A 12,058-nucleotide genomic window follows, 5' to 3' on the forward strand; every position below is an offset into this window, starting at 1 on the left:
TCCACGAATATTAGCGGTGTGCATGTGCACCCCTGCATGGCCAAATCTTCTGTTTGGCTTCGGCCCATCATTACAGGAAACTTTGGTTTATCCGGAGGTTAACTGTCCAGAATGCTCGATCCACTGGCAAAAATCAGGAGCCGTTTCATTTGTTTTTTTTTCTTTTCGTTGCTTTTTTTTCACTAGTCAGGCTCTGCAAGGTCTCGCTGAAGCTGTTGCTAAGCTACAGAGATGCTTGCAAGGTACGGCTGACTGTTTAGAAGCTGTTGCAACAGGGTTTGTTGCCAGATACGGAGCTCAAAGCTCCGTATGTTTCAACATTAGCGCTGGTTTGTCCGGCAGTTTTGATGGGACGGCAACAGCTCGGTCCCGTCGGTGCCGGATATCACAAAGTTTCCTGTAAAATGTGCTTCCTGCACAAGGAAAATGTGCACATGGCATCGGGCTTCATTGACTTTTCCTGCCAATAGGACAATTGGGCCAAGCAACACATTTTGAAGGGCAGCTGCTGAGCCTTAACCATTTACCTGGAATTTGGAGCTGACAGAACCTTCATGGGCATGCGCAGACTTAATTTCTGTGGACTCTTGGAACTGTCGCACACTGGTTAGAGTAATTGAGCAGATGTCCATGGAGGCAATGCAAGCATCAATCCCAGTGTTTTGAGGGTGCTAATGAGGAATGTGAGGCCAAGGTGGATTTCCCTTTCAGGGCAGAAGGCCTCCTCCTGAGAAAAAGAGGCTCAAGCTGCTTGAGAGGAGACAGTACAACATGTTAATGCTGTATTCCAGGTCAGATTCTGTGGCATCAGAAGAAGTGCCAAGGTCAGTGTACTCACTGAAGCATACACGTATATTCGTCCTTCATAAAAGCATTGCCCCAATGTAACTGTCCATTTGCTGGACTTTCTGCATAAACAGCTGTTAAGTTTCCACACTGTATGGCGCTACACATTCACTGTACATAAGTAGAATGGCACGTTGACACGCACAGAGCTCTTCAGAGGTCATTCAGATAAGAGAATTGGCAGGAAGAGAAACAAGCAAATTATTGAAAGGGGTTTGGGCAAACAAGGGAAGTGCTCAATGTATAGGGGTGCTGTGTCCATCATTCATTCACAAACTAACATTTATCAACGTGCTCGTTTACAGGTCAAGAATGGCCACAGTCATGGGCAGTGACTGAGAGCAGGACAAGGCCAGTCCTCCTGCAGCAGCTGACCACCTACGAGGAGATGGCACTTGCTCCTTGTGCCCCAGGAGCTGGGGAAGGCACTGGAGCAGGCACATTTGGAGTCTCCATTCGTCATGATCCTTCATTTCGTCGCTAACCTGCCCAATCCTCACAGCAGGGTCTATCTGGTCAAATCCAGTTTGGATCTAATTTACATAATTTCCCAAGGGTTCCACAGGCCCACAGCAAAGGACTCGGTTTTGCTGGCAAAAATGGCTATTAGGAAATAGTGCACAAGAGGAAGCATGAAAGGTCAAAGACCTAAAAGAACTAATATTCTGACCCACACACGCTACTAGTGATGCTCCACGCACCATATGTAACCAATGAAAATTTACCCTAATTACAAACAAACAATCAGAGATTGCGGGTGCAAACAATGTGCTGATTCTCTTCAGCAACAATAAAGATTTGGCTGATTCACTGCAGCAAACAATCACTTGACTGTAACAAACCAGAAAAAGTTGAAAAGTTGAAAACAAATTGTTGGCGGAAGAGATAAAACACCGCTGTGTTACTTTTTTCCCCCCAATTTTCGTTTAAACAAATTACAAAATGGCATAGGAACATGTTAATACCTAAACCAAATCAGATCATAGACACATTAAGCCATTAGTACATACATCTTACCTTTACACCTGGATCTCTACTTGTTCCAAAGTGTGCAACAATTAGATCAACAGCAGTATTCACAGCCTTAACAAGACCTATCATAACAAAAAAAAGTATATGAGTAATGCAGTGGATTTCATATTGCCAAGCTCTTGTATTGCTTTTTTTAAAAACTGAAATTCGTTTCAATACACCTCCTTTGAAAAACTCACTTGTAATAACCATTGGAACAGAAAGTCTCATGTGACAAATGGCATACAAGTATTAAATACTACAGATCTCACAATCCTCCAACTTTAGAATTTTTCAATCTATACAATTTAATTTGTGGTAATCTGTTTCCTTGCACAGTACCCACATAAAATATTTGGGCTGCCAGTGGTGTCATTCACTTAAAATGTACTGCAAGGAGGAAGGCTTCAGCCTATTGGCCTAAAATATACAAGCTGAATTTCTTTACAGATTATAGTTGACAATGCTTGGCATATAATTTAGCTTGCGACCAAATTATTGAAAATGTATTAAAAATTACATTCATTTTCACACATGAGTTGTGTAGAAATGATAGCCCTAATATCAGTGCAACTCAGCAAACACAAAATGCTTAACATGCTAATTTTTGGAATCTGGTCAAAAAAGAGAGTTCTACATATTAATAAATATATTTGAAATGTGCTATACCTTAAAAATATTAAATTTAAAACAGTTGTGCATATCCCCAGCTTGGCTACTTTCAATAATGTGCATGCAATATTGCTGATATCAAAAGCTGACTTTTACCCTTTTTCTGTAGCAAGTCTATGGAGATATTTTCGGTGGTTCCATCAGGTGATAAACAGAACTCAGCAGGGGGTTTCTCAGCCAGTGAAAAATAATCCGGAAAGAAATCACTGTAATAGTTCTGAAGTTGCTTTACAGATTGGCCTACAATAAGGGAGACCATATTATGTAAACCATAGCTAACTTAAATTCAATTTTTTTAGACAAATAACATACTTTGTAAAACGTTCTCCAACCAAACTCAATCTCTCCCTGCCCCTCCACCCACCACAATCCAAGAATTCACTGATATCCTGTGTACCCTATTTTACCCACAGATTTAAGTGACATGCAATGTCCAATTGAACTCAGCAGCATTGGAAAGTTTCATACTCAAGATATTTCTGTGTTAGGACTGTGGCTCTTCATTTTTATCAATGATCTGGATGAAGGCGTTGGGGAAACTACCTGCAAGGTTATGTGGGGTGCTAAAAATACATTACAGGTGGATCTAGATGTGATAAATGAATAGGCCCATATCTGGCAGATGTCTTTTAATACAGATAAATACAGTGTGATGCACTTGGGTAGGGGCAACGCCAATCACGTTGATACCATGCAGGGTTGTCTGCTTAAGATTGCTGAGTGGAAGAAGGACCTGGGGTTAATAGTGCACAAGTTGTTGAAGGTCCATGGCCAATGCCACAAAGCTATTGTAAAAACAAATATTGCCAGGACAATTAAATAATCTAGAAATTCTATCCTTTCAGTATTAGTATCCAGTCCTAGTCTCCTCACACAACAGGAAATAAAGAAGCCCTGAAAAAGGTTCAGAGAAGGGCCACTAGATTAATCGCCCCGAGCTATCATCATAGATTAAGATAGCTAGTGCTTTGTCATGTAGAAAACTGTAGACCTCGAGGAGATTTTAATTGAGGTCTTTAAAATAATGAAAGAAATGGACTCGATCTAAGTGGATAGCTACTTGAGCTGGATAGTTTAGGGAGGACCAGGAGACATAAATATAAGTTTCAAAAGCATAGAACTAAGTTACATGCTAGGAGATGCTCCTTTCTTCGCAGACCTCTGGAATAAGTTGCCGGCACATGCAGCGAGTGCAGATTCACTGCAAGCATTTAAAAGGACGAGTTCCTGAGATTGGCCAACATATCTACATGTGGAAGTTATGTGGGCCATTGGGGGTTGACACTGTGGTCTCCTGGAGCTTGCCTGATTGCTTCAGGGATTGTTGAGGAATTAAACTGGACTAAGGTTCTTTGCCTCACCTAGGACACTACATGGGGAAAATGGGGGCCATAGTCTGCAGAGGTGACAGCATGCCAGGATGGAACAGGCTCAGTGGAGCATCTGGTCTTTACTTATGCTTTTTTGTATATTTGTAAACTGATGCCAGCAATAAAGCTATTTATTAGAATCTGATGTTGTACAATCCCCACTACTTATAGTTGTTGTGTTGGTGTTAACGTGATTTGCCCGCTATAAGAAGTTGATGGTAAATTGAGAGAAAGAACACTTTGGAGTACGTGTTGCATGTTTTTGTTATAGTACTTTGAACTAATCAATTTAGTACAAAAATTGCATATTGTAAGGGGAATAGATAGGCGTTTCTGCGGCCGCAAACGAGACTCCAGGATGGTATGTTGCCTCCCTGGTGCAAGGGTCAAGGGAGTCTCAGGGCGGCTGCAGGGCATTCTGGAGGGGGGAGGATGAACAGCCAGTTGTCATGGTGCATATAGGTACCAATGATATAGGTAAAAAACAGGATGAGGTCCTAAAAGCTGAATATAGGGAGTTAGGAGGTAAATTAAAAAATAGGACCTCAAAGGTAGTAATCTCAGGATTGCTACCAGTGCCACATGCTAGTCAGAGTAGAACTAGAAGGATATTTCAGATGAATACGTAGCTAGAGGAATGGTGCAAGGGGGAGGGATTCAAATTCCTGGGACATTGGAACCGGTTCTGGGGGAGGTGGGACCAGTACAAACTGGACGGTTTGCACCTGGGTGGGACCGGAACCGATGTCCTAGGGGGGAGTGTTTACTAGTGCTGTTGGGGAGGGTTTAAACTAAAATGGCAGGGGGTTGGGAACCTGTGCAGGGAGACAGAGGAAAGGGAAGCAAGGATAGAAACAAAAGACAGGAAGGAGAAAAGCAAAAGTGGAAGGCAGAGAAAGCAAGGGTGTAAATCAAACAGGGCCACATTAAATAATAATCCTAAAAGGACTAAGGCCTAGAAATTCAGTTGGTAGCGCCAGCCGCTAGCGCCTTAAGAGGGCGATAAGTGGGGCGCGAAGCGGCTACCGCCCTGGCGCAGCGCAATCTGTGCCTCTTGCAAACTTGCGTGGACATTTAGCGGCAGTGCAAAACCGCAATGCCCACTCAGCTGCGTGCGCAGATCCTGATGTCATTTCATGGTGCAACGCCCTTGGTGCGCCCCGAACCGGAACTTCAGTGGCGCCCCCCTTCTTTCCGCCTGGCGCTCCCAGCGACTGGTTGAGTGGAACGGTTCCCAGTTGCTGTGGGGCTGGGGGGGCGCTATTTAAAGGGGTATCTTCCTGCCTTCTTAGTGGTAGCCATTTTGGACCACTCCTCTTGTGTGAGAGAGAGTGATTTGCAGAGAGACAAAGGGAGAGAGCTTTCTGCTTTGACTCAGCGCTCGCACAGGTACTTCTGGCTTCAGCCCAGAGCTTTGCAGTTGGATTGATTTCTCAGTGACATAGCCTTGAGTGGCCACATATAATGGGGGCTGCAATGGGTGGAAACGTTGGGTTTCTCCATTGCATTGAGAGGGCTCAGAGACGCCGAGAGAGAGTGCCAATCATGGCCAGATGGAGGAGGGCCAACAGGCGTCAGCACAGGAGGTCTTATCCTCCCAGGGTATACCACCAGTAGTTCTCCTACCTCAACATGTCTGAGGAGCAGTGCATTCAGAGGCTTTGATTCAGAAGGGAGGTGGTCACTGAGATCTGCCACCTGCTTCAGAGAGATCTGCAGCCTCAGCTGAGGAGCAGGACGTCTCTGTCGGTGGCAGTGAAGGTGACAGTGGCTCTCAACTTCAATGCCACCGGCTCCTTCCAATCGGCTACTGGGGACATTGCCAATGTCTCCCAGTTCACGGTGCATTGCTGCATCCACCAAGTCATGAATGCCCTCTTCAAAAGGAGACGTCAGTACATTTCCTACCCCATGACCCTGGACAAGCAGCAGGAGTGCGCAATGGGATTTGCAAGAATAGCGGGCTTCCCCATGGTCCAGGGCGCCATTGACTGCACGCATGTGGCTTTGCGGGCGCCTCTAAAGAATGCCGAGGATTACCGCAACCGGAAGGGGTTCCATTCGTTGAACGTGCAGTTGGTGTGTGACCACAGGCAGCTGATACTAGCTGTCAATGCCCGCTTTCCAGGCAGCAGCTACGACGCCTTCATCCTGCGCCAGACTTCTGTGGCAGACCTTTTCGAAGCCCCGGCTCACCCAGGAGGCTGGCTTCTCGGGGACAAGGGCTATGCTTTGTGCACCTGGCTGATGACCCCGCTCTGTGCGCCCAGCACCCCTGCTGAAGAGCGATACAATGACAGCCATCAAGCAACCAGGAACATCATTGAGCACACAATCGGCGTGCTAAAGCAACGGTTCCGCTGTCTGGACCATTCCGGGGGAGCCCTTCAGTACTCGCCTGAGCGAGTCTCCCATTTCGTTGTAGTGTGCTGCATGCTGCACAACCTGGCTATCCTCAGGACTCAGCCACTGCCAGCAGACATTGGAGGACCACCAGAGGAGGAGGAGGAGGAGGAGCACCAAGATGGGAGGGAGGCACAAAGTGCAAGGGCTGTCCGTCAGCGGCTTATTGCAAGTTGGTTCTAGGCCCCCTCTCAGGGAATGGCTTGTGCCATTGAAAGAACATGAATGGACCCGCTCCGCAAACCCTGAGCCGGTCAAGGCAACAAATAGTTCAAAGTGCAAACATGCACAATCTGAATAAAGACAATTATTTATTTAACAAACTCTGTGCCCTTCCCGCATGGCAAACAAATACAGAGAAACCCCCCAAAAAACAGTCAGACACATAACTGGCTCTCACAACCTGGAGACAATGAACAAAAGAGATAAACAAAAATGACCATGATCCTCGGCCTTCACAAAAAAAAACCACAGCATTTTGCCACACCTCCTACCTTTTGGCCTGCGAGGGTGGTCTGCCTCGCTTGCGAGATTGGCCCCTTTCCGCCCTGCAGCTCCTCCGCAATGGGACCCCAGTGGCTGCAGCAAGGCTGGGGGAAGGCTGCTGACGGTCAGATAGTGAGTCGGTAGATGCCCTTGGGGGACGGCCTGGACCAGCTCTGAGCCTGGAGGGCCCGGCTGCTGACTGCTCCAACTCTGCTTGGGCGGCAGCAGTCTGTCCTACGGGTGGTGGCAGCTGCAGTGAAGGAGTGACAGTGCTGGCAGCAGGAATGCTGCCAACCTGACAGAGCACAGGCATTCCCTGGTCGGACGAGACACTGGCACTCGCACGGGGCAGCACTGAACCATGCGCAGCAATCTCCTGAAGCACAGACTGCTGGCCTGCTGCGGCGCGGCGAGGGCCCCGGCGAATCCTGCTCGATCCAGCAAGGGTGGCAGCAGTTAGTGCTCGTGTGGCCCTGATCTGTGTCTGCATCAGACCAGCCAGTGACCGCATGGCACAATTAAGCACTTGGCTGGAAGCCGCCTGTGCTGCACCGAAGTCCTGCAGACTCCTTGCCTGTGCTGCCCTGAATTCCTGTACACTCCTTGCCAGTGACTCTATGGAGTCAGGCATCCTTGCCACTGCAGCCATGAGCTCAGTGTGCCTGCGCTCCGCCTGGGCGCCCATTTCAGCAAGGAGCCCGCACCTCCTCTGCGCTTACTGTAGCAGGACTGGAGGCCACACTCTCCCTCCGGGGAGAAAGCCGCCGAGCTTCCCTACCCGCCCCCCCCGTGTTGCTGCAGCCCGCTGGGCCCCGGAACTTCACCCTCCTCAGACTCTTCCCCCCTGCTCCCCTCAAGGGAAGACGTGTCCCCATTATGGCCACGGGCTGCCTCGGCTGAGGGTGGCACTGATGTTCCGGCTTCCTCTTCCTCCTCCTCGCCTTCCAATTCACTCACAGTGGCAGCTTGAGGGCCCGCCTCCTCACCTCGCGAATCAGCATCTGAAAGCAGGGAGGTACAAGAGTTGCTTTAGCGTGAGGACAGGGCAGCAGCAAGGGAGGCATGAGTGCTGCAATGCACTGCATTGGTTCGATAGTCGCAAAGGATGCTGGTGTGAGGCACAAGTGGAGAGAGGTCAAAAAGGTGATGACCTTATCATTGCTATCCAGAACGGGGTCGGCATCTCCAGTGGCGATGGAGCCAATCAGCCGGCCTGCCTTAATCCATTCCACTCGCTGCTCCAGATCGCTGAGGTCTTTAAGGTCAGGACAGCCTCCCCCGGTCCGTTGCTGCTACCTCCTATTGTGGGCCAGCTTGCCCTGCAAGAGAAAGGACAGGCTCTGAGTACAGTGTGCAGCCCTGATCTTGGCTGCACTGCCTCCCATGGTCGAATAGCCCTTACTGTGTCAAGCCCTGATCTTGGCTGCACTGCCTCCCATGGTCGAATAGCCCTTACAGTGTGTAAAGTGCTGAATGGGCATGTGATTTTCATGAGAGGCCCATAGGTGTTGGATGAGGGCTGGGCATTGGGGCTTTCAGGACCCTTTGGCCATAAAGTGAGGTGCACATGCAGGGATGAAGAGGATACTGGAAAGGGTACTCACCCTGACAACCCGAGTGAGGTTGTTGAACTTCTTTCTGCATTGCACAGGGGTCCTAGGTACCATGCTGCTGGAGGTCAGTCTGTGTGCCACCTCCTTCCAAGCTTTTCGATATTCGTTGGGCAGCGGCCTCCTGCCACAGTCCGGAAAGAGGATAGGTCGCCTGCACTCCACTGCGCCAACCAGCACCTTCAGGGCCCCCTCACTGAAGCGCTGCGCTCACTCCCTGGCCCTCTAAATAGTCGTAGGCGTAACGATGGCGCAGCAGGTCTGTCCAGGCCGAGAATCAGGGCTCCAATGTGCAGGGTGTGGCTGCAAGCCAAATCGACCCTCCCCCTTTAAGAGGTGACCGGTGCCAACGTGTCTGCCTGCAATCGCTAACTGGCCGCACCTGCGCTGCGCCCACCCTCGGTGGTAGCGCCTCGCCTCTCCGGCTTAGCGCCTTAGGATGGTCGTGCAGCGCCTGCTTTAGCACAGCAAGAACCTCTTGGGGCGAAGCAACTCAATTTCGCTGAAGGTGGCGCTAAGTTGCACCGGGCGCTAAATTTAGCCCACGCTCGACTATAGCACCCCAAACGTGGCGATACTGAATTTCTAGGCCTAAGAGTGTTGAAAAATCAAGCCTGAATGCTTTGTGTCTTAATGCGAGGAGCATTTTTAATAAAGTGGATGAATTAGCTGCGCAAATAGATGTAAACGGATATGATATAATTGGGATTACGGAGACATGGCTCCGGGGTGACCAAGACTGGGAATTCAGCATCCAGGGTTATTCAATATTCAGGAAGGACAGGAAAAAGGGAAAAGGAGGTGGGGTAGCATTGCTGGTTAAAGAGATTAACACAATAGTAAGGAAGGATATTAGCTCTGATGATGTGGAATCTGTATGGGCAGAGCTGAGAAATACCAAGGGGCAGAAAACGTTAGTGGGAGTTGTATACAGACCCCCAAACACTAATGCTGAGGTTGGGGATGGCAATAAATGGGAAATGAGAGATGCGTGCAATAAGGGCACAGCAGTTATCATGGGTGACTTTAATCTACATATAGGTTGGGCTAACCAAATTAGTAACAATACTGTGGAGGAGGAATTACTAGAGTGTATACAGGATGGTTTCCTGGACCAATATGTCGAAGAACCAACTAGAGATCAGACCATCTTAGACTGGGTATTATGTAATGAGAAAGAATTAGCAATCTTGTTGTGCGAGGCCCCTTGGGGAAGAGCGATCATAATATGATAGAATTCTTCATTAAAATGGTGAGTGAAGTATTTGACTCAGAGGCTAGGGTCCTGAATTTAAATAAAGGAAACTACAATGGTATGAGGCACGAGTTGGCTAGGATGGATTGGGGAACGTTACTTAAAGGGTTGATGGTGGATAGGCAATAGCAAACATTTAAAGATCGCATGGGTGAACTACAGAATTTGTTCATCCCTGTTTTGCATAAAAATAAAACAAAAAAGGTGACTCAACCGTGGCTAACAAGGGAAACTTGGGATAGCATAAGATCCAAGGAGAGGACATATAATTTGGCCATAAAAAGCAGCAAACCTGAGGATTGGGAGCAGTTTAGGATTCAGCAAAGGAGGACAAAGGGATTAATTAAGAGGGGGAAAATAGATTGAGAGTAAGCTTGCAGGGAACATAAAAACTGACTGTAAAAGCTTCTATAGATATGTCAAGAGAAAAAGATTGGTGAAGTCAAGCGTAGGTCCCTTGCAGTCAGAATCAGGGGAATTTATAATGGGGAACAAAGAAATGGCAGACCAATTAAATACATGTTTTGGTGCTGTCTTCACAAAGGATGCAAATAACCACCCAGAGATGTCGGGGAACATAGGGTCTAATGAGAGGGAGGAATTGAATGAAATCAGTATTTGTAGGGAAATGGTGTTAGGGAAATTGATGGGATTGAAGGCCAATAAGTCCCCAGGGCCTGATAATCTACATCCTACGGTAGTTAAGGAAGTGGCCCTAGAAATAGTAGATGCATTGCTGGTCATCTTCCAAAATTCTATAGACTCTGGAACAGTTCCCATGGATTGGAGGGTAGCTAATGTAACCCCACCATTCAAAAAGGGTGGTAGAGAGAAAATGGGGAATTATAGACCGGTAAGCTTGACATCGGTAGTGGGAAAATATACTGGAATTTTTTGAGGATGTAACTGGTAGAATAGAAAAGGGAGAACCAGTGGATGTGGTGTATTTGGACTTTCAGAAGGCTTTCGATAAGGTCCCGCATAAGAGATTAGCTTGCAAAGTTAAAGCACATGGGATTGTGGGTGAGGTACTGTCTTGGATAGAGAACTGGTTGGCAGACAGGAAGCAAAGAGTTGCAATAAACGGGTCTTTTTCCGAGTGGCAGGCAGTGACTAGTGGGGTACCGCAGGGATCAGTGCTAGGACCCCAGCTATTCACAATTATATATATAAATGATATAGACGAGGGAACTAGATGTAATATCTCCAAGTTTGCAGACGACACAAAGCTGGGTGGGCATGTGTTCTGTGAGGAGGATGCAGCGAAACTCCAGTATGATTTGGACAGGTTGGCTGATTATACTGCATTTGCCATGCTCCTGCCCAATGTGGATAAATGCGAGGTTATCCATTTTGGTGGCAAAAAGAGGAAGGCAGATTATTATCTGAACAGCAATAGATTGGGAGAAGGGGAAGTGCAACGAGACCTGGGTGTCCTTGTGCACCAATCGCTGAAGGTAAGCATGCAGGTGCAGAAGGCGGTTAAGAAGGCAAATGGTATGTTGACCTTCATAGCGAGAGGATTCAAGTACCAGGATGTCTTGCTGCAGTTGTACAGGGCCTTGGTGAGACCACACCTTGAGTATTGTGTGCAGTTATGGTCACCTTATCTGAGAAAGGATGTTCTTGCCATGGAGAGAGTGCAGCGAAGATTCACCAGACTGATACCTGGGAAGGCAGGAATGACATATGAGGAGAGACTGGGTCGATTTGGTTTATATTCACTAGAGTTTTAGAAGAATGAGAGGGAATTTCATTGAAACTTATAAAATTCTAACAGGACTAGACAGACTGAGGCAGAATCAGGGGAATTTATAATGGGGAACAAAGAAATGGCAGACCAATTAAATACATGTTTTGGTTCTGTCTTCACAAAGGAGGATGCAAATAACCGCCCAGAGATGCCATTTAGGACTGAGATGAGGAGGAATTTCTTCACCCAGAGAGTGGTGAACCTGTGGAGCTCTCTACCACACAAGGCAGTTGAGGCCAATTCATTAAATATATTCAAAAAGGAGTTAGATATATTTCTTAAGGCTAAAGGGACCAAGGGATATGGGGACAAGGCAGGGACAGGGTGCTGAATTTGGATGATCAGCCATGATCTCATTAAATGGCGGAGCAGACTCGAGGGGCCGAATGGCCTACTCCTGCTCCTATCTTCTATGTTTCTATAAGCAGAGTCACTCAGAAATTACTGAAATTTTCACTGTTGAATATTCTTTTTAATTAAAAATGCTTCTTTGTTTTCTTTCCAGAATATCAGTTTTTCCTCATTGTTTAAATCGAATTGCAACCATGCTTGTAAATGGCTTTACTGTAGCAGTAAATGGAAGCTATTTGTAGTATTTTCCTGAGCTGTAAGAGTGCCGACCCTGTGAAACATACAATGTAAAAGAGGTGAT

At 47.3% G+C, this 12,058-nt stretch overlaps 1 protein-coding gene across 10 annotated transcripts in view; it reads right to left on the bottom strand.

Annotated features, from left to right (window-relative positions):
• The window catches only part of rusc2 (RUN and SH3 domain containing 2), a 260,485-nt gene that overhangs the window by 42,860 nt on the left and 205,567 nt on the right, over positions 1–12,058 (bottom strand). For all 10 annotated transcript variants that reach the window (XM_085972765.1, XM_085972817.1, XM_085972792.1 and 7 more), the window contains 2 exons: positions 2,626–2,769; positions 1,864–1,940 (listed from right to left, as the gene is read on the bottom strand). In XM_085972765.1, coding sequence (XP_085828891.1) covers positions 1,864–1,940; positions 2,626–2,769 — 221 coding nt within the window. The remainder of the gene's footprint in view (positions 1–1,863; positions 1,941–2,625; positions 2,770–12,058) is intronic.

The sequence above is a fragment of the Somniosus microcephalus genome, chromosome 2 (assembly GCF_052327205.1).
Source record: "Somniosus microcephalus isolate GS21.2 chromosome 2, FLI_Smic_1.0, whole genome shotgun sequence".
In the NCBI taxonomy this organism is placed as follows: domain Eukaryota; kingdom Metazoa; phylum Chordata; class Chondrichthyes; order Squaliformes; family Somniosidae; genus Somniosus; species Somniosus microcephalus.